This window comes from Myotis lucifugus, unplaced genomic scaffold (genome assembly GCF_000147115.1).
Source record: "Myotis lucifugus unplaced genomic scaffold, Myoluc2.0 scaffold_721, whole genome shotgun sequence".
Lineage (NCBI taxonomy): Eukaryota > Metazoa > Chordata > Mammalia > Chiroptera > Vespertilionidae > Myotis > Myotis lucifugus.
Window position 1 is genome coordinate 191,938 of NW_005871769.1, and position 22,296 is coordinate 214,233.

Sequence of the window (22,296 nt, forward strand, 5' to 3'; positions counted from 1 at the left end):
CCCCCCCCCCCCCCCCCCGTGGCAATGGGGATGCACAAGGAACGAGGCAGAGGCAGTCACCTGCCCCGGGGCTGACTTGGGTGGGAGAACAGACAATGAACCAGACACAGGTGGCTCGTGCAGCTCGCGGGGTGAGTGTGGTGGCGGGAAACAGCATGCAGGTGGCGGTGGAGGGACTGGCATTGTATCTCCCTTGGGCGGGGAGGGCCCACGGAGGTGAAGACGGAATTAGACCAGGGATCCGCCAGCGTGTTCTGTGAAGAGCCGAATGGGAATGACTTTAGGCCGTGGGAGCGTGTGGTCTCTCACAATTCTCCAGTTCTGCCGCTGTGGGCACAGCTGCCGGTCACCCCACAGACACAGGGCACGGCCCTGCTCCACGGAGCCTCTGGCAGCAGCGTGCCCACCCTGGAGGAAGGCCCTAGGAAATGAGGGCGGAGCTGTGAGGATTTTGAGTAAAGAACAGTTTACTCAAGGCCCTGAGCGGCAGTGTGCCCCCATGTTCGAGGGACTGAGTCAGGTGCGGCGGCTAGAGCAGCGAGGACAAAGCGGGAGACCGGCAGGAGAGTGGGGAGAAGTGGAGCAGAGTCTCTGGGGCCTGGTCCACGTAGGAGGGCTGTGGCCTGTGCAGTTATAAGCGGCGGAAGGAAGGGCTGCGAGGAAGTCTGAGGCCGGCGCATGTTTGTATTGATCAGGTCACACCGAGACTCAATGTCAAGCGCCTGCCTGAGGTAGAACCATGAGCTGGTTCTGCTTTTTCCTGCCCAGAGAGCTGGTCATGAGTCAAAGAAGAGACTGACCAGGCCAGAAAATCCAAAGTCAGCTTTAATGCCCCTCCTCACCCGGACCTTGGAGGGAGCACGGGACAGGCACTCCTGCCCAGGGCCTTGCAGACAGTGGCCAGGCAGGGTGCAGAGGGGTGTGTCATCTGGGCGACCTGTGGGTCCCGAGGCACCGGGTCTCCCTGACCCAGCCATGGCATTGCCACCTGAGTGTCCTGTGGCCTCGGAGGTCTTCCCTGGCTGGATGAGGGTGATCTTGGCTCTCACGGAGAATGGTCATGACCTTTGGGGCTGGGACCCTCACCGGTGGCCTCTGATCTTGACAAGCTAAAGGGCAGTCACGCCCTGGCATTTCGAGTGAAGCCGATGAGCCGGAATGTATTTCCCCGTCCGGTCTCCTGCTGGTGGGCATTGGGTTGTTTCAGTTTGCTTGTTAGGAATAAAGCCACAGTGAACATTCATGGCTCTGTCTCCTGCGACGTTCCCCTCACTCCCCACCAATGTTTGTGCAGGCACGGATGCAGGAAGGGAGAGGGGGAGAGAGAGGAACCTCGATGTGAAAGAGAAACATCGATCCGTTGCCTCCCACATGCATCCCACCGGGGATTAAACCCGCCACCTGGGCATGTGCCCTGACCAGAAATTGACCCGACCTTTCTGTGCACAGGGCGATGCTCAACCACCAGAGCCACACCGGCCAGGGCGACTGCAGCGAGAGTACCATCTGGTGCCCCAGAGAGGGCACCTCAACACACACTGGCTATTTCAGGGGCTTGTCCTGGGGTCCCACCAGCACACTCAGTACAGCCAGCCTGCGTGCAGGCCCGGTGGTCACAAGTGGTGCCCGAGGGTGAAGTCTGGTGTGTGGTCCCCTGAGGGGGATCCCCCCAACTGGAGGTTCAAGGCAGGCCTCGTGGGGGAGGGGGAATCCAAGCAGAGACCAGGGGGATGGGTAAGAGTGGCCCAAGCTGGGCAGCCTCTCATGGGCCCTGCCAGGGAGGGAGGGAGAAAACGTGTGGGTGGGCCGTGGAGAGTTCAGGCTGGCACCATAACACCCTTGGAGAGTTTGAAGCAGGAAGGGACACACTTTAAATGTTTTATTTTATTTTCCAGTTAGATTCACATGCAGTTGCAAGAAATAATACAGAGAGATCCATGAATCTTGGGCCCAGTTTTCCCCAATGGCGGCGTCTTGTAAAATTCTAGTTCAGTATCACAGGATATGGACTTGCATGCAGACAGCTGAGCTCACTTCCCTGCTGCCTTCTCCAGCTACTTCCGCTTCCGCTTCCCCAAGCCCCGCCCAAGCCCCTCCCCAAGCCCCGCCCAAGCCCCTCCACAAGCCCCCACCCAGCTTCTGTATGATTTTGTCCTTCAGGAATGTCATGTAAATGACATCATACATCATGTAAATGACATCATACAACATATAACCTTTTGGGACCGGCTTTTTCACTCAACATACTTCTCTGGAGATTCATCCGTATCGTTGTGTGTATCAGCATTTCATTCCTTGTTATTGGTAAGTTATTGGTCCATGATGTTCATGAACCACGTGGTTTAATCATTTGCCTATTGGAGGCCATCTGGGTTGCTTCCAGTTTGGGGCTGTTATGAATGAAGCTGCTGTAAACATCTGTGTGCAGGCTTTTGTGTGGACTTAATTCTTCATTTCTCTGAGACAATGCCCAGGAGAGCAGCTACTGGGTTGTATGGTAGTTGCATGTTTAGTTTTTTAAGAAACTGCCAAACTGTTGCCCAGAGTGGTTGTACCATTTTACATTGTTCCCATCAATGTGTGAGCAATCCAGTCTCTCCGTGTCCTTGCCAGCATTTGATATCGTTATTACTTTTATTTTATTTTTTTTTTTGAAATCAAAGGGTAGTTTATTTTAAAAAAATCAAAACAGAAGCTCTAAGTACCAGTGTGTACATTGTACACATTTAAATGACTCACAAGAATGAAGTTTTTCATATACATGAAGACTACACCACCATGTTATGTTCTCAAAAGATGTTCAAGGGTAAATCTGACTCCACACTGCATTGCCATCTTAAAGTGACCACATTCCAAACATGCAACAACGAACGCCACTGGCAATAAAGCTTGGGAATGGGTGCTCCTTCTCTTGTTTCACTGCAGACACGAGAGAAAGAAGGTAAGTTGAGGATTTGCTCTAAAACACAATGGGAGGTGTAGTCTGCACCCCACTCCTCACGCCTCCGCTGCCATTTTTAGCGAGTGATCTGTGGATCTTTTTAAAAAAATATATATTATATTGATTTTTTACAGAGAGGAAGGGAGAGGGATAGAGAGTTAGAAACATCGATCAGCTGCCTCCTGCACACCCCCTACTGGGGATGTGCCCACAACCAAGGTACATGCCCTTGACGTGAATCGAACCTGGGACCCTTCAGTCCGCAGGCCGACGCTCTATCCACTGAGCCAAACCGGTTAGGGCTACTCTGTGGATCTTGAAGCGTCTCCATCCCTCCTCGCTGGACAGACCAGAGCACCTCTTTGTAGAAGTTGATAGATGGTGTATTCCATCCTGCTACCAGGAGGTGCGCGCTGCTGCGGCGACATTTCATCACAACCTGCCTTAGAGTCTTCAGAACTTCTGCTCCTATCCCCAAGCCTCTAAAATCACTCACTAGGAAGAAGTCCTCGAGATGCAAGAGTTTCCAATCCATGGGTCACCGGTAAAATAGTACGTGGAGAACCCACAATGCTGTGTCCTCCCGGGTGATGCGCTCCCTGGATACTCTGCCAGCGGGCAGTGGTGGAAGGGAGGCCCTCCGAGCCCATCCTCCCGCAGGTCTCTCTCCGTTATTGTTACTTGTCCGTCCATATATTCATATTCAGCCAGTTCCTTGATCAGGCGGGGATGTCACTGCAGTCGCGGCGGTGGCAGGGCGGGTGGCGAAGTTAGCCATTTCGTCTTTTGCTTTTCTTCCCTTTGCAGACCAGGCCTCTGCACTTGAACAGCAGGAGGAGCGGCCTCTTCTCAGTCGGGCTGGCCCGTGACAGGAGCTGACAGGAGCCTCGGTGAGCAACTGAGAGACGCGACCCGCGAGGGGGGAGCCTCGGTGAGGGGGGAGCTGACCTGCCTCGTTACTTTTATTTTCACCTTTCCGATGGCTGTGTAGCTTGGAGTTTTCATTTCCCTGGTGACGGATGATGCTGACGATCTTTTCATGTCCTTATTTGCCACCTGCACATCCTTTTCAGTGAAATGTCCGTGCGTGTGTTTGCCGTGTTGTAATTGATGGTTTGCTTTTTCACTGCCAGGTTTTGAGGGATCTTCACATGTTCTAGGTAATAGTTTTTGTCAGACACGTGGTTTGCAAATATTTTCTCCCACACGGTGACTAGCCTTTTATCCTCTTTCAGGGTTGGCCTTTCACAGAGCAAACATTTTACATTTCGATTGTCTAATTTATCAATTTCTCCTTCGTGGATTGTGCTTTTGGTGTCATGTCTAACAACTTTTTGCCTAGTTCTGTGTCCCAAAGTTTTTCTATTTTTTTCCCCTAGAAGTTTTATAATTTTACATTTGAGTTGGTGATCCATTTTGAGTTAATTTTTATAAAAGTGTGAGGCTTAAGTTAAAGTTATTATTTTTGGCTATAGATATCCAATTGCTGCAGCATCATTTGTTGAAAAGGCTGTCTTTCCTACACTGAATTATTTTTATATCTTTGTCAAAGTCAGTTGGGTAAACCTGGTCAGTGTGGCTCAGTTGTTTGGAGCATCATCCGCACATAAGAGGCGGCAGGTTCAGCTCCTGGTCAGGGCACATGCAGGAGCCAACTGATCAATGTAGCTCTCTCTCTCCCCTCCCATCTCGCTAAAAAGCAAGTCAGTGGGGATATTTATGTGGGTCTGTTGCTGGGCTCTCTATTTGTTCCACTGACCTATGTGTCTGTCCCTCTGCCAGCACCACACAGTCTTGATTACTGTAGCTATATCATGTCTTCAAGTTGGATAAACTAGTTTCTTTTTCTTTTTTTTAAAAAATGTCACTATTCTAGTCTCCCTGCCTTTCCATATAAATTTTAGAATAATCTTGATATATGTACAAAAATATCTTATTGGGATTTTGATAGAAATTGCATTAAATCTGCATATCAGTTTGGGGAGAATTGATCAACATCTTTACTATCTTGAATCTTCTAATTCATGAACATGGTCTGTCTCTCCATTTATTTAGATCTTTGGTTCTTTTATTGGAGTTGTGTAATTTTCAGCATACAAATCCTGCCTGTGGCTTGTTAGATTACAAATAATTACAAAATAGCTACAAAATACAAAATAAATGCCAAAAAAGTATTGTTTTAGTGTTGTAAATACTCAAATATTATAAAAGTATTGTATTTTAATTTCAGTGTCCATGTGTTCATTGCTAGTATATAGAACTAGAATTGATTTTTGTACATGCTTCTTGCATCCACGGACCTTGCCAAACCACTTATTCCTTCTAGGAGTTTTTAGGTGTTTTTTTGTGGATCCCTTGGGATTCTCTACATTGACAGTCATGTCATCTGCAATTCGAGACAGATTTATTTCATCCTTTCCTGTCTGCCTTTTATTTCCTTTTCTTGCCTTATTGCCTGGTTAGGACTAACAGTGCTCTGCCGAGCACGAGCAGTGAGGGCAGACACCGTGCCCAGCCCTCGGGGGAGCCCGTCTTTCACTGTAAGTGTAATGTCGGCTGTAGATGCTCTTTGTCAAGCAGAAGAAGCTTCCCTATTCTTCTAAGAGGTGTTTTTTTTTTTAAATCATTAATGGATATTGAATTTTTAAAAGTTTTTCTGCTCCAACTGATATTGATTATGTGCTTTTTTTCTTGAGTCTGTTCGTAGGACGGATTGCACTGATTGATTTTCAAACACTGGACCAGTTTTTCACCCTTGGATTATTAAGTCTAATTTATCTTCTCTCTACCTTTCAGTCTTTCCTGGTTTTATATCCACTTTGTCACGGTGTACAATTCTTTTTCTTACTTTGCTGGATTCTATGTGCTGGTATTTTGTTAAGGACTTTGCATCTACTGATGAGGCATACTGGTTTGGGTATTTACTTTTTAGAATTATTTTTGTTTTGGTAAAGGCAGTACCAGGTTTGTAAATAAAACTGGGAAGTGTTTCCTCTTCCTTCCATTTTTCTGGGAGAAATTGTATAGAATTCATGTTGATCCTTCGTTAGAAGTTTGGTGAGATTCTCGAAGGAAAGCATGTGATCCTGGAGATCTTCTCCCTGGAAAACGTTGTGCCACTTGGTTCTGGCCGCCGTGGTTTCTGAAGAGAAATTTGCTGTCGTTTGAGATGTTTTCCCCGTAGATAACGTGTCGTTTTTCTCTGGCTGCTTTAAATACATTATCTTTAGTTTTCAAAGTCTAATTACGATGCCTCTTGCCTTGAACTTTTTGGGTTTGCCTGTCTGTGGTTTGCTCATCTCCATTCGTCTGGGGGTTCATGTCTCTGGTCGGGTTTGGGGCGTTTTCAGCCAGTATTTCTTTGAGTCTTTTTCTGCCCGACCCTCCTTTCCGCTCCTTCTAGGACCCTTTGTTACGGCCCCACAGTCCTGAGTCCCCCCCCCCCCAATCCTTTTCCTCCCTGTTGTCATGTGGGTATTTCCATTGTTTTATCTTCCAATTTGCTGACATTGCCTGTCCCTCCGTTCTGAGCCCATCCACTAACCATGTTATTTCAGTGACTGTGTTTTCAGTTCTAAACGTTCCATCTGGTGCCTCTGCAAAGCTTTCATTGTTTTGCTGAGACTTTCTCTGTTTTCATTTGTCTCAAGTGTGTTCGTAGTTGCTGTTTGGAGCATTCACCACGGCCGCGCTACACTGTCAGACGTTCTAACATCTCTGTCCCCGGTGCTGGCACCCAGTCACTGTTTTCTCATTCAGGGCGAGATCTTCCCAGTTCCTAGTGTGATGAGTGATTTCTCAAACGAAAGCTGGGCAGTTTTGAATGATGTGAGGAGACACTGACTCTGCTTAAACGTGTCTTCGCTGGCTTCTCCTGACGCCCTTGGGAGGGCAGGGTGCTGCGTCCTGTGCCCGGGAAGGGAGCGTGCAGGTCCTCCTCCTGCCTTGCCCGCATCCAGGGGCTCAGGGCTTTGGCTCCCCAGGGACCTCCACTAACACTTTGGGGTGGGGGTAGAGCTTGTTACTGGCTGGGAGGAAAGTCAGGGCCCTCCTACTTGGCCTCCTCTGATACAACCTGGGGGAGGGGGGAGGTCTGGGCCTGGTGGGGGCGGGCGGCTCCTCTGAGGGGTCTGGCCGCAGTAGAGTATTTATTGTCCAGGAGTTTTCTGTCTTGCCAGATTTTCCCTTTCCTGGCTTCTTGGCTAGAGAGAGCAGGCTTGGGAGCGTGTGTGGGGGTGTGTGTGTGTGTGTGTGTGTGTGTGTGTGGGTGTGTGTGTATGTGTGTGTGTGTGTATGTGTGTGTGTGAAGGGGGGCGGCGGGGCTTTTTGTTTGTGCTCATTGGCATTTCCAGGCGCCAGCACGTCAGTTCTGGGCCTGGGGCAGTGAGGCAAAAGCCAAACCGGGCTCCTCCCGTCGTTGCACGGATGTCCCCAGCCGTCAGCCTTCACCTCTCCAGCCCCCAGCGCTTCCCCGTGTTGTATCTGCTGTCCAGGCGTTAGGCGTCTTTGCACAGGAGCAGGGAGAAGCACTAACCGTGTTCCCTCAGGTGGAAGGCCCTTGGACGCGTTTCCACACAGAGCAGCGCACTCAGTCCTCACCTGCGTGCACACCGCCAGCCCCGGGCGGCTGTTCTGGCAGCCTGCGGGCTCCCTGTCCGGGAGGGGCTTCCGTGATGTTCATTCTGTAAACCCTGGGCCGGTGCAGGGGGAGGGCGGGTCGGTGAGAAGCAGGGGAGGGGGGAGTCTTAGGGTCTCCAGCCTGTGGTCTGTGCCAGGCGGCCTGCAGGTTGGGTGGCACCTGTGCCAGGTGGCTGCTCCCAGCCCACGGCCTGCTTTCCCCTCCCTGTTGGCCCTGGAGCATCCGTTAGGCACGGGCCGCCTGGACCACCGGATCCGGGGTCTCCTGCTCTCCCCGCACAGACTCGCTGTCAGAAAGCAGAAGCCAACTCCAGCTTTGCAACCTCTTTTCTGACCTCTGGGGGCAGCTGTGCTCTCCTGTTCCCTGACCTCGCGTCAGTGGTTCCACATGCATTTCATCAGCAAACATGCTGGACTGAGGGCGACAAGGCCGCTGCGCTCTGCCCCGCCCCGGGTTATGGGGCGGGGAGGGGAAAGCCATTGGCCAGGGGTTTGAGGGAGGAAGGAGAAACAGTGTGTGTGTGTGTGTGTGTGTGTGTGTGACAGAGGGAGAGGGAGCGGAGGGAGGGAGACTAGAGGGAAGATGGGCATGGCTGTGAGTCCCTGGGTACTGTTCCCCTCTGTGAAATGGGGCGTGCCCCCCTTTGGAGGAGCTGCTGCGCCCAGGGCAGCGAGTGCTAGGAGCCCAGTAAACACGGGATCATCATTTCAGTGGCATAAGTGGCGTTATCTGTTGGGCATCTGTCCTCATGTGCTCCCTGAGATCCTGCTTCTGTAGGAATCTCTTGGCTTTTATTTGACAAAGAAAAGGAGGTCAGGCTTTGGGGGGAGGCTGAGAGCCACAACAGGAGTTGGGGAGACGTGGGCACAGTGGGAGGAGTGGCATGGGCTTCTGTCAGTGAGCAGAGCGACTCGGCCGGGGACCTGGCGGGACGGGGTCTGAGGGTGCTGCCCGGTGCCCTGCAGCTGCTGGCCTGGTCCAGGCTGAGGACAGCCTTATGCAGGGGTCTGGTGCCCCCACAGCTGAGGACAGCCTTGTGCAGGGGTCTGGTGCCCCCACCGCTGAGGACAGCCTTATGGCGGCCGGCGGGCTCCATTTGGCTGCCCGCCTGTGTCCAGCTGTGAGTCTCTGCCTCTCACTTCAGAGGGCCCTGGTGGGGGGCCTGGGCTCCGTTGGGCAGAGTCGGCGCACGGAGTGTGCTCGGCCCCAGCTGGCCCGGCGCTCCGCTTCCTGGCTGACCCCCTGGGTGCTCCAGGCCTGGTGGGCAGCATGGGAGTCTGAAAGAGGGTGGCACAGAGCAGGGGAGGGTCTGCAGACAAGTCTCAATGCTGGTTTGGGGGGGAGACGAAGCATGAGGGAGGGCTGGTGCCAACAGCCAGGGGCTCGCCAGCCAGGGGCCCGCCAGCCGGTGCGAACCTCCAGAAGGACGCTGTGGTCCTCGTGCCACCGCTGGCCTCGCCCTCCTCCTCTCCTGCTGGCCCCTCCTGCGGTGCCGCCAGCAGGACCTTCCCCTTGGCCTGCCTCTGCAGCCGCTTCCTCCATGTTTCACGCGCGGCTTCTCTGGTTTTCCATTACACTCAGCAAGTGGCTGCCGGGCTTCCGCGGCCGGACGTGTAGCTGTTGGAGCGTCCGTGTAAGACACGGCGTGGCCCTGGCCGGGCAGCTCAGTGGGTTGGAGCATCGTCCTGAAAGCTTGACTGTTTGATTCAGGGCACAGATTAGGCTGCAGGTTCAGCCCCCTGTGTATGTCTTTTTCTTTCTTCCCCCTTCCTAGCTCTCTAAAATCAATAAACATATCATGAGGTGAGGATAAAAACACACCCCCCCCAAACTGGTGTGAGCATTGGGGAAGTGATTTAAGCTCTCCAAGTCTCATTTTCCTCACCTGGAAAATGGGTGGGGGGTTAATTCCCACCTCAGGGTGTTGTGAGGGTTAGCGAGGTGGCTCCAGTCCTAGGTGCCTCCTGCCCCTCCTCCCACGCCCACAGACTGGTCCCCAGCTCCCCTCCCCTCTGATCTACTGAACCAGCTGCCGAGCGAGGGCCCAAACGGGCTGCGGAAAGTTCTGCCCTCTGGTTCCCGTTGTTTCTAGTTCCCTGCGCCTGAAGGCAGGGCCTTCCTGGCCCCGCCGCCTCTGAGCTCCTCTCTCACCGTGGTCACACGCATGTGGTCACTGCGCCGTTCTGGGCTGAGCTGTGTTCCATCAAAATCCACCTGCTGCAGTCCCACCCCCAGCGTCTCACTGTGGCCGCATTTGGAGATAGAGCTTTAAGAAGGTGATTAAGGTGACAGGAGGTCAGGTGGGTGGCCCTAACCCAGTGACTGTGAGCAGAAGAGATTGGGACACAGAAGTCACAGAGGGCAGACGAAGTGAGGACGAGAAGCGGGTCTGGAAGCCCAGGAGAGGCCTCTGGGCAGATGAACCCTCCGGCACCTGCTCTCCAACTCCAGCTCCGAAGCGGTGAGAAAGGCTGTTTCGGCCACCCAGTGGGTGGTGCCCTGCGCAGGCCGCCCGCCAGGGCCTCCATCAGACCTCACTCATGGCCAGGTGACGTCTTCGCTGTCCAAAGCATCCACTGTAGATGTTTAAAAGGTGCCCGGCTTCTATAAGCTTGTTTGGCATGACTTCAACTAGTACTGTGCCAGGACCTCTGACTGCGGGCGGGACTGCCCATGTGCTGACCCCACCCTCCGCTCGCCCGCCGTGCCCTCCCGGCCACCTGCTCCCCATGGGCCTTCCCTGCCCACCGCCAGCACGGTGGCTCTGCCAGGGACGGCCTCTGAGGGCGCCGTGGCTGAAGGAGCCCTGGCGGGCCCGGGTGCCACACCGTGTCGTATGTGAGACCTCTCATCGGGAATGGGCTCATCCTGCGGGGCGGGCCTGGAGGTGCCCGGAGACCAGCAACATGCTGCCTGGTAGCCCTGAGTGTACATCGCCTAGTTATTAATCACTCACCCACTATCTTATATAATAAAGAGGGAATATGCAAATTGACCATCATTCCGCCACAAAGATGGCGGTGCCCACAGCAGAGGCGGGTGGGGGGGGGGGGAGTTCCATAACACAAGATGGTTGCACCTACAGTGGAGGCTGAGTTCCCGTAACGAGCCTTAACAAGCAATCAGCAGGGACCTGAGGCTGCGCCCCACCCAACCCCCCCATCCTCCTGGGGCTTGACAGGGGACCTCAGGCCGCTCCCCCCGCCCTGGTGCCAGTCTGGGCACCTCAGGACATGCCCCCCGCCCCGGCACTAGGCCAGGGGACCTGAGGCTGCACCCCCAACCCAGCAGGGCTTGACAGGGGACTTCAAGGTGGGGCTTGACGGGGGACCTCAAGGTGCACCCCCCGGCCTGGGATGGAGGACCTCAGGCAGTGCCCTCCACCCCGGTGCTGGGCCAGGGGACCTCAGGCCATGCCCCCCGCCTAGTGGGGCTTGATGGGGGAATCTCAGGCCGCGTCCCCCACCTGGCGGGGCTTGATGGGGGACCTCAGGCCACGCCCCCCACCTGGTGCCAGGCCAGAGGACCTGAGGCTGTGACCCCGCCCGGCGGGGCTTGACAAGGGTGAAACCGGCCGGGTCTGGATCTAGCCCAATGGGGGTGGGGCCAGCCGGGTCTTTTTGAGGCACACGTGGGTGGGTGGGGACTTGACTCTGGGTCCCGTGGAGCACCCCAGACTCTGACAGGAGGAAGATTTTCATATATATTTTACTAATTTTCTTTCATCTCTGACACTTCTATTATAGAGAAAGGGCAAATAGCAATATTAAAATATTTCCTCTAATTAATCCCCCTTTAATGTGCATGAATTTCGTGCACCAGGCCACTAGTCTATATATATAAAAGCCTAATATGCAAAGTGTCCCCTCGGGAGTTCAATTGCTCGCTATGATGTGTGCTGACCACCAGGGGGCAGTGCAGAATGAAGGAAGGCTCTGGCCAGCAGTGGCAGCTGCTAGAGACCCTACTCGTTCATTTATAACTGGACATTTAGGAAGCTTTACAACTTCCCCTTTAACTAAAAACTTCTGTTTTGGGCCACATGGCTAATAGAGAACCTCAAGGCTGCAGAGTAAACGAGAGCTGGTGGGGGCTGCGAGCCTCCCTCTCACGCTTGCAGCTGATGGGGCGGCCCTGTGGGAGTGGCTGCGTGGGGGGCTCCCCCTCACACCCACTCAGGTGTCAGACGGGGACATGGGACAGCATGCTCCTGACAGAAAAGCGCCTGAGCCCCCCCAGACCTCTGCCCCGAGGGCTGGCTCAGGGCTGTTTGACACTCAGGCGCCCGGGAAGCGCTGTCTGTCATGATCAGGGACACACTCTGGCCACACGCCTCCTGCTTACACTGCTCACGGTTCCAGCGTCATGGAGGTCAAGCCGGAGATCGAACCCGCCCGGTGGGTGCTCCCTGACCCCCTCGGCCCTGGCCCTGCCTCTGCTCTCACTCCAGCCCCACCCCACGCCGGCCTTCGCGCATGCTGTTCCCTGCGCCCGGAATGCCTCTCCTTCCCCTACTGTTCCCGGGGTTCATTCTCACCCCCCGCAAGGCTGGGTGAGGGCTTTCCCAGGTCCACGGTCCTTGGACTGCTCAGCGCCGGCCCTGCCCTGCCGAGGGCAGCTGCGGGGGGCGGGGGGCGGGGGGCGGGGCCTCCCTCTGTTACCTGTAGCCCCTGCGTCCAGGCCCAGGCTCCGCACACAGGAGGCCTTTCCTGAGCACGAGGGACACCTGGGGAGGGGCACGTTCCCTGTAGGGAGTCTGAGCCGACTGGGCCTGGGTGAGGCTGTGAGGGCCTCCAGGGGGCGTGCAGGGGCCAGGTGTGGCGGTGGGCGCGCTGGCGACGCTGGGCTACGGGGACTCACAAGCGCACAGGGCCGGTGAGGGTGCCACACAGCCTCTGTCTGGCGCTGGTGCCGCGGGAGGTCTCAGCTCTCCCAGCTCGGTTCCATTTCCCTGTTAACAACGGAGCTGAGTCACCTGTTGTGAGCATCACTGGGCAGCTCAGTGGAATGGCACTGTGACCCCTGAATTGCTAAGCAAATGTTGGTTCATGTCCTCCTTAGAAATCTTTCAGGAAGCCTGGGATTGGATTGATGGGGGGCGCATGTGGAGGTGAGGAGCTCAGCCTTGCTCCAGCCGCCCAGCTGGAGCAGACATCAGGGTCAGGTCAGGGTCAGGAGCAGCACACGTGGGCCGGGCTCTCCAGCGTCTGGACAACTTCCGCCAGCGAAGAGGTCAGGGCCTGGCCTCGGTGTCCCTCTGCCCAGTGCCCTACCGCTCTGAGCACAGAGGGCAAGATAGACACCACTTGTAGCCATCCTGTCCGCGGGTGGGGCATGTGCCTCATTCTCGGGCAGCTGAGCAGACAGCGGCCTCTCCAGCTCGTCAGGGCTTGGGCTTCTGGCTGCAGCTTGGAAGGGGCTGACTCAGGGCCGGGCCCCGTGAGAAGGGGCAGATGGGCTGGGAGGGAATTCCAGACCACGCACGGCCTTATCTGGATCTTCATCCAAAACTAACGGATGCCGGCCGAGTGTGGAGGCTCCCGGGGAGCAGCGTGCCCTCCAGCTCCGTGGTCTCTGCTTCACCCCAAAGAGGCCTGACCCCCAGGCCCAGCTGCGCAGGCGTCTTAGCGGCGTGCACAGGGGTCCTGGTGCGGATGCCCTGTGGCCAGGCCGGGGGGAGAGCAGGGATGGCCGGGGGCCTGTGGGCCTGGGGAACATCCTGCTGCACCCGGGGCCAGGGTGAGGGGCCAGGGCGAGGGGCAGCCATGATGGATGTGCACCAGGCAGTTGGGGATACCACAGCGCCACCCTCCAGCTCACCGCACCTGACGGCACTCCGGGGCCTCTTCCTGAGCCTGCAGGGGCCTGAGGGGCGGAGCCTGCGATGGTGCCCTGCAGGCCTGGGCCCTGGCGCTTGCCGTCCCTTCACAAGCTGGGCTCCGTGTCTGGTACCTCTGGGTCTGCGCAGGTGCGGGTCTTCCCGCTAGAAATGTTTCCTCACCCCCAGCCTTCACCGACCAACTCACCCATTTTTCAGGCTGAGCTTGGGCACTGCTCTGTGGAGAGTCCCTGCGCAGGTGCCCAGACCCGGTGAGGTGCCGCCGGTCCTTCCACCTACCGCTCACTGCCCTGCTCAGAGCGCTCTCACCGGGACCTGTCTGACCACCTCGCCAGGCTGAGGAACCCGGGCAGGCGTGATGCCTGGCGGGCACTGCTCAATACAGATTTGCCCTAGGGCCCTGGCCCGCGTGGCTCCATTGGTTGGAGCGTCATCCCGTGCACCAGAAGGTTGTAGGTTTGATTCCTGGCCAGGGCACATACCTAGGTTGTGGGTTCGATCCCCAGTCAGGGTGCATGTAAGACTGATCACTGTATCTCTGTCACATTGATGCCTCTCCCCCCGCCCCCTTCTCCCTCTCTGAAAATCAATTTAAAAGTTTGTAATATGGATGGGTACGTATAGAAATAGATGACTGGATGGACAGCCATGTGAATAGTGATCGGTGAAAGGATGGACAGTGGCTGGTGGACTCACCTGGCAGGCATAGGGCCGCCTTGGGTGGAGTCAGCATAGGCACATCCTGCCCAGGGAGCAGGGGCCCTCCTGGGAAACCCCGCCGACTGCCCTGGAGACCTTCACAGGCCTCAGTCTGAGAAGCACTTGCACCGCTGCAGAGACTGTGGAGGAGAAGGAAGCTCTGGAGGGAAAGGGAGCAAGGAGCGGCCGCCTCGCCTTGGCCATAGCCAGAGAGAGCGGGGCATTGGGGAGCGCACGGTGGACGGGCCTGGTGAGGTAGCTGGGGGCTCAGGCTGGGGTGGGGCTAACAGTGCTGCTGGCTCAGCCCCAGGGTCCCAAGTCGGGCTTGTTTCCCTCCCTTGTCCCAGGCACGCACCCAGCAGGGAGTGCCCCTGGGCAGCTGGGTGGAGGTGGGCAGATGACAGCGGGTCCTCCTGGGAGAGGACACTGGGCTGGAGAGCCGCAGCAGGGCCAGAGGCTGTGTGACTGCCCCCTCCCCCCCCCGCCCCCCGTGTGGCCTGCGCCTGGCTGCAGAGGCCTCCAGGTGCCTCCCAGGAGCACGAGGGAGAGGCACTGATGGCAGCGCTCCCCACGCTGTGCAGGGCCAGCCTCCCGCCCCAGCAGCAGCTCCCAGGCCGGGAGGTGGGAGAGGAGCCGGACTCTCCGACAGAAGGGTTTCTGGTCCTTTGAGCCCCTCCACTCACACGCAGGAGACGGAGGCCGCTTTGCCCAAGGCCACCGGGAAGCTGGGCTCAGGACCATCCCAAACTCGGTTGGCTGCTTCTGCATAGACTGGCTGGTGGGTCTTCTTCCCGCTTCCAGCCACGTGGCTGAGCCGCAGAAAGACCACAGACTCCTCGCTGTCAGCACAGGGGCCTGATCTGCCGCCCGAGAAAACCATGGAGGGTAGTGATTAAAAGCCTGGTGGGTGCCGGGCGTGGCTTCCAGCTCTGCCATTCACAGCCGTGTGACCTGGGACAGTGATTTCGCCGCTCTCGCCTCGGTTTCCTCACCTGGAACACGGCGCCTCCCTCGTGGGCTGTGCTGATGAGGGTGAGTTCATGTGCACGCTTGGAACGGCACCGTGAGCAGGAGTGTGGGACCTGCGTTTGCATATGGGAGTAAGTGTGAGCTCATGTGTAAGTGTGCGCGAGTGTGAGGGCCTCGGTGCACAAGCAGTGTGTGTGTCTGAGAGTGTTAATTAGTGAGCAGATGAGTGTGCGTGGAGGTACAGTTGTGAGTCTAAGTGCCCTTGTGTGAACTCAGTGCGTGAGTGTTGGGGGTATAGGGAGGACAGAGTAGTGAGGGCGTGTGCCGTGTGGGGAGTGGGAGCATTTCCGCGTGTAGGTGTGTGTGTTACAGGGAAGGCCGTGAGCAGGTGAGGCGTGTGTCCTGTGCCGGGGACTCCGAAGCCTCCGCCAGCAGGGTCCAGTCTGAGAGGCTGGATTTTGGGCTCCGAAGCCGGTTTTTCCTAAAGTGACTTCACCCGTCACCTCCTTCTGGCCCAGCAGCTGCAGCTGGAGCGCAGGTCGGCGGCCGGGCTGGGCCCCACGAGCCTGGTCCCCCGGGGGGTGGGGGGAGCCCGATGGCTGCTGGGTGGACGAGTGGACACAGGGATGAAATAATGACTGAGTTCACTCCAGCCCCACAGCTCAAGCTCCTGAACCCAGGACCACCCCCCTCAGCCCCAGCGCCCCGGGCCTGTCTGCCTTGCAGGGCGGGGCCTGGCTCGGGTGGCCTTTCCTTCCCCATGAGCCCTGGGGTGGGTCAGGGCCCGTGGAGCGCCTGCATGGAGCCCTCACCCCGGTCGAGAGCAAGGCGCTTCCTTTCCTTCCGACAGCGAGGCCCGTGCCGGTGACGCCAGCCCCGGTGACGCCAGCCGTGGCCGCCTCTGGGCAGGGCTTGCCTACCAGGCAGGAACCTGCCATGGGCCCGGCCGTTGACCTGGGGAGAGCTTCCTCCACGTCAGAGTGAACACAGAAGGAGCTGCCCACAGCCCACACGGAACTGACCTTTTTTACCATGAATTTGTAAAAGAGGATTTAAGTAGTCTTTACAGTGTTGAATTTGGCAAGAACCAATTGCTTATTATTGTGTAGGAACAGCCACCATTCCCTGTTTTGGTCACCCTGACATTCCAGAACAGCGGTTCTCAACCTGTGGGTCACGACCCTTTCACAGGGGTCGCCTAAGGCCATCGGAAAACACATATATAATTACATATTGTTTTTGTGATTAATCACTATGCTTTAATTATGTTCAATTTGTAACAGTGAAATTGGGGGTCACCACAACATGAGGAACTGTTTTAAAGGGTCGCGGCGTTAGGAAGGTTGAGAACCACTGTTCCAGAACCTAGTTCAGTGCTTGGCACTTAGTAGGTGTTCAAATAGCTGTTGGCTCAGTGGCACTCGTGACTGGAATTTGACTTCCCAGAAGACAGTGCGGCCGTGGTCACCGTCACCGGAGGACATGATGGCGGCAGCAGACACTGAGTTAAGCGGCACTACTCGATCCTGACGTTTTCTTTCGCAGTTTAGACTCATTTTCCCATCAGGTTGCAGCCATCCCCGAGGCTAGGAGCGCTCACGGGCCTGTGGCCGGAGGATACGGTGGGGCCATCCCTGCCTGACCGCCACCGCCGGTGTCCCTGGGCCGGGGCTCTCCTCGGAGCCCAGCAGCAGGCCAGGCCTTCCTCCAGGGGCACGGGCTCTCGGCAGGGTGCTCTCCCCTCGCCGCTGCCCCCTCTCCCTGTGCCTCACACTGAGCCCTTCGGTTGCCCAGGCCTGGGATGGGGGCTCTGCTGGGTAGCTGGGCCTCCCTCCCGCCCTGTCCTTCTAACCTGTTGTGCACGCGGCAGCCAGAGTGACCAGGGCTGCTGCCTGGGGGTGTGACCGTCCGTGCAGTCTTCTGGGGAAGTCACAGCTTGGAGTGTGTTTCAAGTGCAGTCTGACGGGAAAATGGAGCATGCACCCTCCCCCTCCTGCCCTTGTCTTTCCCGTCTCCATGGTGACTCACCACTTTGCCTGCCACATCCCAGCATCCCAGCCTCTGCCAGGGACTCGGAGCCGGCCGGTCCCTCCCTCCTCCGGGCTTGTTCAGGCAGCCCTGCCTCCTCCCCCGGGGCGAGTCCAGAGGCAGCCTCCTCTTCCATCTATTCTTCAGCTCTGGCAGCCGGCTCCTGGGGAGACCATCCCCACACCCTCCACCTGCACAGGCACCAGCCCTTCCATCCTCCGCTGCTCAAGGTCTCTGGGCCTCCGCCCTCGCCCTCGGCCTCCGGACCCATCCCCACTCCCAGCCTCCCATGCCCAGGTCCGCCTTCTCAGTCATTTCCCTTTGTCACCGGTTTGGCAAACAGGCAAGTCTTCTCCTAAGATGTGGGAGAGAATGGGGGGGGAAGGGGCTCCCTGGATGGGGCGGAGCGCAGAGGGCGAGGGAGAGGCCATGAAAACCCAGGACTGAGACAGGGGTCTGGATTCTTTTCTAAATAACGTTTTTGTTATTTCCCTGCCAAATTCTCTCCAAGGAGAGGAACCAGAGCTTCATGGGAAACAGCAGCAACAGTTGGTAAGCGGCGGGGCCTGCTGGATGTGGGTGAGGCCTCCGGGCGGCCGGGCGGGAACACGGGCTGCGCTGTCCGGGGAGGGAGCTCCAGGTTGGATCTGCCCAGATCTGGAGAGGAGGTGGCGCCGGAAATGGCGGGTGCTGCAGGGAGGCCGATTGGAGCTCAGAAGGGGAGCGTGGGAGCGTCTAAGAACCAGGCCTCTGCCCCACCACCAGGGGCCCCACCCTTGGATCCCACCTCCGGGGTGTTTAGAGGCTGCAGAAGGGATCACTCCTTAGGCGGCCCTAATTCCCCCAGGGAGCCCTGGCAGCAGGGGGCTGTGGGTGAGGTATTCACAAGCATTTGTGCCAGGTGCTGGTGGGGTGCAGGCGCTGGTGGGGTGTAGGTGCTGGGAGGGGGTGCAGGCGCTGGTGGGGTGCAGGTGTTGGTGGGGTGCAGGCACTGGGAGGGGTGCAGGCGCTGGTGGGGTGTAGGTGCTGGGTGGGGTGCAGGTGTTGGTGGGGTGCAGGCACTAGTGGGGTGCAGGCGCAGTGCCTGGCGCACCATCGCATCAGCTCAGTGGCATCAGCTCAGTGGCTGGCACTGCCCGCCTGCTGGGCACTGAGGGAGGCCGGATGGAGGGAGCCTTGCCCAGGCGGCACTTGGTCTGAGAGCCAAGGTTTCACCCTCCAGGCAGCTCTCTGCTGCCCCGGTTCTGACCCTGAGTCCCTGCCCCACATGCTGCTCTCAAATGACCCGTCTGCCCACCGCCCCCAGGTCCCACGCACCGTCCCCCAGGCTGGAGCGGGGCCTGGGGTCCCGGCCCGGGGCACCTCGGGAGCCGCCCACCTGCACCCTCTGCCCAGAGAGGCGCCATGAGCCCCCGAGGGACCGCGGCCCCGACGCCCACAGCCGGTGCTCCCAGCGCCGCAGGGGCTGCCCGCGGAAGGGCCTCCGGGGCCTGGAGGAGAGGATGGGGCGCCTGCTGCGGAGGCCGCCGCCCACCGTGCAGGTCGGGACCAGGCCCCCTGGTGGGGTGGGCGGGTCCGAGAGGGGTGGCTTCGGCCTGTCCTGGGGTGCCACCTGTCCTAGGGTGCCGGGTGTCCTGGGGTGCTGCCTGTCCTGGGGCGCCGGGTGTCCTGGGGTGCCAGATGTCCTGGGGTGCCGCCTGTCCTGGGGTGCCGGGTGTCCTGGGGTGCCGCCTATCCTGGGGCGCCGGGTGTCCTGGGGTGCCGCCTATCCTGGGGTGCCAGGTGTCCTGGGGTGCCGCCTGTCCTGGGGTGCCGGGTGTCCTGGGGTGCCAGGTGTTTTAGGGTGCCGGGTGTCCTGGAGTGCCACCTGTCCTGGTGTGCAGGGTGTCCTGGGGTGCTGTGTGTTCTGGGGTGCCGGGTGAAAATGGGCCGGGTTGGACGCACCAGCTGGGGGCCCCCTCCCGCACGCGGGTGCTGAAGGACCCCCCTCCTTGGGCAGGAGAGCTGTGTGCGGGCGGAGCCGGAGCCGCTGCTGCTGGTGCGGGTCGGCGCCGCTGGAGGCCCGCGGCTGAGGATGGGGGCCGTCAACCGCTGCCTGAAGCACCCGCTGGCCCGGGACACCCCCGTCTGCCTCCTCGCCGTGCTGGGGGCGCCGCGCTCTGGGAAGACCCTGCTCCTCGATGGCCTGCTCCGGGGGCTGCCGGGCCTGGCGCGGGTGGGCTCCGCGGGGCTGGGCGGCTGGGGGGGAGCGGGCTGGACTCACCCTGATGCCCTCCCCTTCCCCGCAGGAGGCGGGCGAGGGCTGGCCGAGCGGAGGGGGCGCCCTGCCGGGGTGCAGATGGGGCGCCGACAGCCTTGACCAGGGCGTGCGGATGTGGAGCCACCCCTTCCTGCTGGGGAAGGAGGGGCGGGAGGTGAGGGAAGGGCCCAGGAGGTCAAGGTTGGGCAGGGAGGGCAGGGGAAGGAGGAGCGGAGATGGGCCAAGGGGAGGAGGACGGAGGAGAGCTGGGGCGGCCGAGGAGCAGGCTCGGCCCGCAGTCTGCCCCGCCCTGCACAGGTGGCTGTGTTTCTGGTGGACACCGGGGACGCCATGAGCCCTGAGCTGAGCCGAGAGACAAGGACCAAGCTGTGTGCCCTCATCATGATGCTGAGCTCCTACCAGGTGAGGCGCTGCCTCCTGGCCCCGGGGCGCCTCGCTGGGTCTGGCCCTCAGAGCCGGACGGTCACTCGGTCTCGCAGGCTTTTGTGTCCGGGGCCCGGCAGATTCTGGGGCTGTCCCTGCCAGGGAAGGATGCCCCCAGTTGGTGAAGGTGGGAGCATCGCTTGTTCTGAAGGAGGTTGAAGTCGCTGGGGGGCAGTTGAAGTTCAGGATCATCCCGCCTGCCTTCGTCCCGCAGGCTGTGCAGACCCTGGGCTGGCTCTCCCAGGTCCCGAGACCCACAGCCGGACTGTGAGCGCCCTCCTCACTGGGTCTTCCCAGTGTCTCTGCCCTCGCAGACCCTCTTCCCTTTGTTCTCCTTGTTCCAGATCCTCAACACTTCCCAGGAGCTGACGGACACAGACCTCGAATACCTGGAGGTGAGGAGTCATCTGGGGTTGGGGTGCCACCCGTCCCTGCCTGACCATAAGGCTAGCGGGCTGGACCAGCCGGAATCAGGTGCCTCCCAGTTCCGACCCAGCATCCCCTGACCTGCAGGTTTGGTGGGTTCGAGGCAGAGGATGAAGCCCGAGACACCTGGTGGGAGGGAGGCTGGGAGTGTGCATCGTCCTGTGGGCCCCGTGGGGGGGGCGGGGCAGGCGGCCGCCCTGGAGTGGCCCAGCTGTGACCCTCATTGCCTCTAGATGTTTGTCCACGTGGCTGAGGTGATGGGCAGGCATTATGGGATGGTGCCCATCCAGGTGAGATGCCCGTTTCTGGACTCGTCACTCAGACCCAGACACCCGCTGGCTGCTGGTGTCAGGAGCCCTTCTCTTCCAGCACCTGGATCTCCTAGTTCGTGACTCATTCCACCCCAACCAGGCAGGGCGGGGGCCCGAGGGGGACGCCCTCCGGGTGAGTGTGCGGAGGGCAGGCTGCGGGGGTGGCAGGCAGAGGCGAGGGTCCTGTAGGTCAGCGAGGAGGGGGGCTGGGCCCCAGCTCAGAGATCTCCTCCTGCGTCTCTCAGAAGCCTGGCAAATACCCCAGGGTTCGCGCGCTGCTGCGAGGGAGGCGAGCCCGCTACTGCCTGCTGCCTGCTCTGCGGCGACCATGGGCCGGCAGAGACCACGGGAGCCCGGGCAGTAAGTGTCGCAGCAGCAAAGGCCCCCAGCTTGCTTGCCCTCCTCTAGTGACCGGACCCTCCTCCCACGTGCTGGTGTCTCCCAGCCTCGGACCCCCTCCCCCAGGAGGGCCCCGCCCCCCGCCCCCCCCCCCAGCAGGTCCCCCGCAGTCGTCCTCAGCGAGTCTCTTCTCAGGCCCGGAGGAAGCCTGCCCGCTGCGGGCCTACATTGCAGACGTGCTGAGTGCCGCCCCGCAGCATGCCAAGAGCCGCTGCCAGGGGGACTGGAGTGAGGGACACCCAGTGGCCAGGGGGGATGGACGCCTGCTCACAGGGCAGCAGCTTGCTCAGGAAATCAAGGTGCGACACCTCTCCAAAGACCCAGAGCGCGCCCGCCCCTCCCTCCCTGATCCCTCGCGATGTTTCCACAGAACCTCTCGGGCTGGATGGGGAGGCCAGGGCCCGGCTTCGCCTCTCCGGATGAGGTACAGAGCTCCCCAGGGACCCAGGGGGACGGGGGACAGGGGCGGGGCGGGGGGGAGCTGGTGCACCCGGCCCGGGAGGAAGGAGAGGCAGCCTGGGCTTTCCTGTGGACAGATGGCCGCCCAGCTGCACGACCTGAGGATGGTGGAAGCTGCCAAGAAGGAGTTTAAGGAGTACGTGCGGCAGCAGGTGGGGCCCGGCCTGTGCGGGGCACAGGTGTCCAGCGAGGCGGGGCCGTGGGGGAGCGGCTCTCGAGTCTCCTGGTCAGGGCGCCCTCTTTCTCCGCCCGGCATAGGACGTGGCCACCAAGCGCATATTCTCTGCGCTCCGGGTCCTGCCAGACACGATGAGGAGCCTCCTCGCTGCCCAGAAAGATGCCATCCTGGCTCGCCACGGAGCGGCCTTGCGGTGCCAGGGCAGAGCGCAGGCCCTGGAGGCCCTGGAGGCTGAGCTGCAGGCCCAGGCCAGGGCCTTCATGGACACCTACACCATGCGCTTCTGCGGCCACCTGGCTGCCGTGGCGGGGCCGTGGGGCCGGGCTCATGGGCCTGGCGGGGGGCGTGGTGGGCGCAGGCATGGCCGCAGCGCACTGGCCGCGAGCTAGGATGTGGCCGCTGGAGCTGCGTGGGGCCACAGGGCCGCCGTGTTGGGGTGGCGTGGGCGCTGGGCTGGCTGCCACCTTGGCTGCATGAGAAGAGGAGAGGAGCAGAGCTGCAGGAAGGGACCGAGAGCCGCTGCTCCGGGGAGAGTAACAGCCCCAGGAGACAGGAAAAGGAGGGAGGGATGCGAGGTGGGAGGGAAGGAAGGGGGGTTCTGAGGACCCCCATGTCCACGCTGCCCTAGTGAATGCCCAGGTCTGGGTGGCTGGCTGAGCTGAAGAATCCAGGGGGAACCCGGGGAGGGGCCCAGGGGCAGGAGCAGTGGTGGGGTGGTAAGTAGG

At 59.4% G+C, this 22,296-nt stretch overlaps 1 protein-coding gene and 1 pseudogene across 1 annotated transcript; one reads left to right on the top strand and one right to left on the bottom strand.

The window, feature by feature from the left end:
- The window catches only part of LOC102439833, an 11,060-nt pseudogene extending 7,341 nt beyond the window's left edge, over positions 1 to 3,719 (bottom strand).
- Positions 3,720 to 17,140: 13,421 nt separating this feature from the next.
- Positions 17,141 to 22,048, top strand: RNF112 (ring finger protein 112). Its single transcript, XM_014447844.2, is given in 15 exon segments — positions 17,141 to 17,458; positions 17,627 to 17,667; positions 18,422 to 18,656; positions 19,115 to 19,330; positions 19,404 to 19,529; positions 19,673 to 19,777; positions 20,143 to 20,193; positions 20,458 to 20,514; positions 20,594 to 20,668; positions 20,781 to 20,895; positions 21,070 to 21,233; positions 21,305 to 21,358; positions 21,471 to 21,545; positions 21,652 to 21,884; positions 21,886 to 22,048. Coding segments are annotated over 15 exon segments (1,764 nt in total). The 5' UTR covers positions 17,141 to 17,404.
- The last annotated feature ends 248 nt before the right edge of the window (positions 22,049 to 22,296 follow it).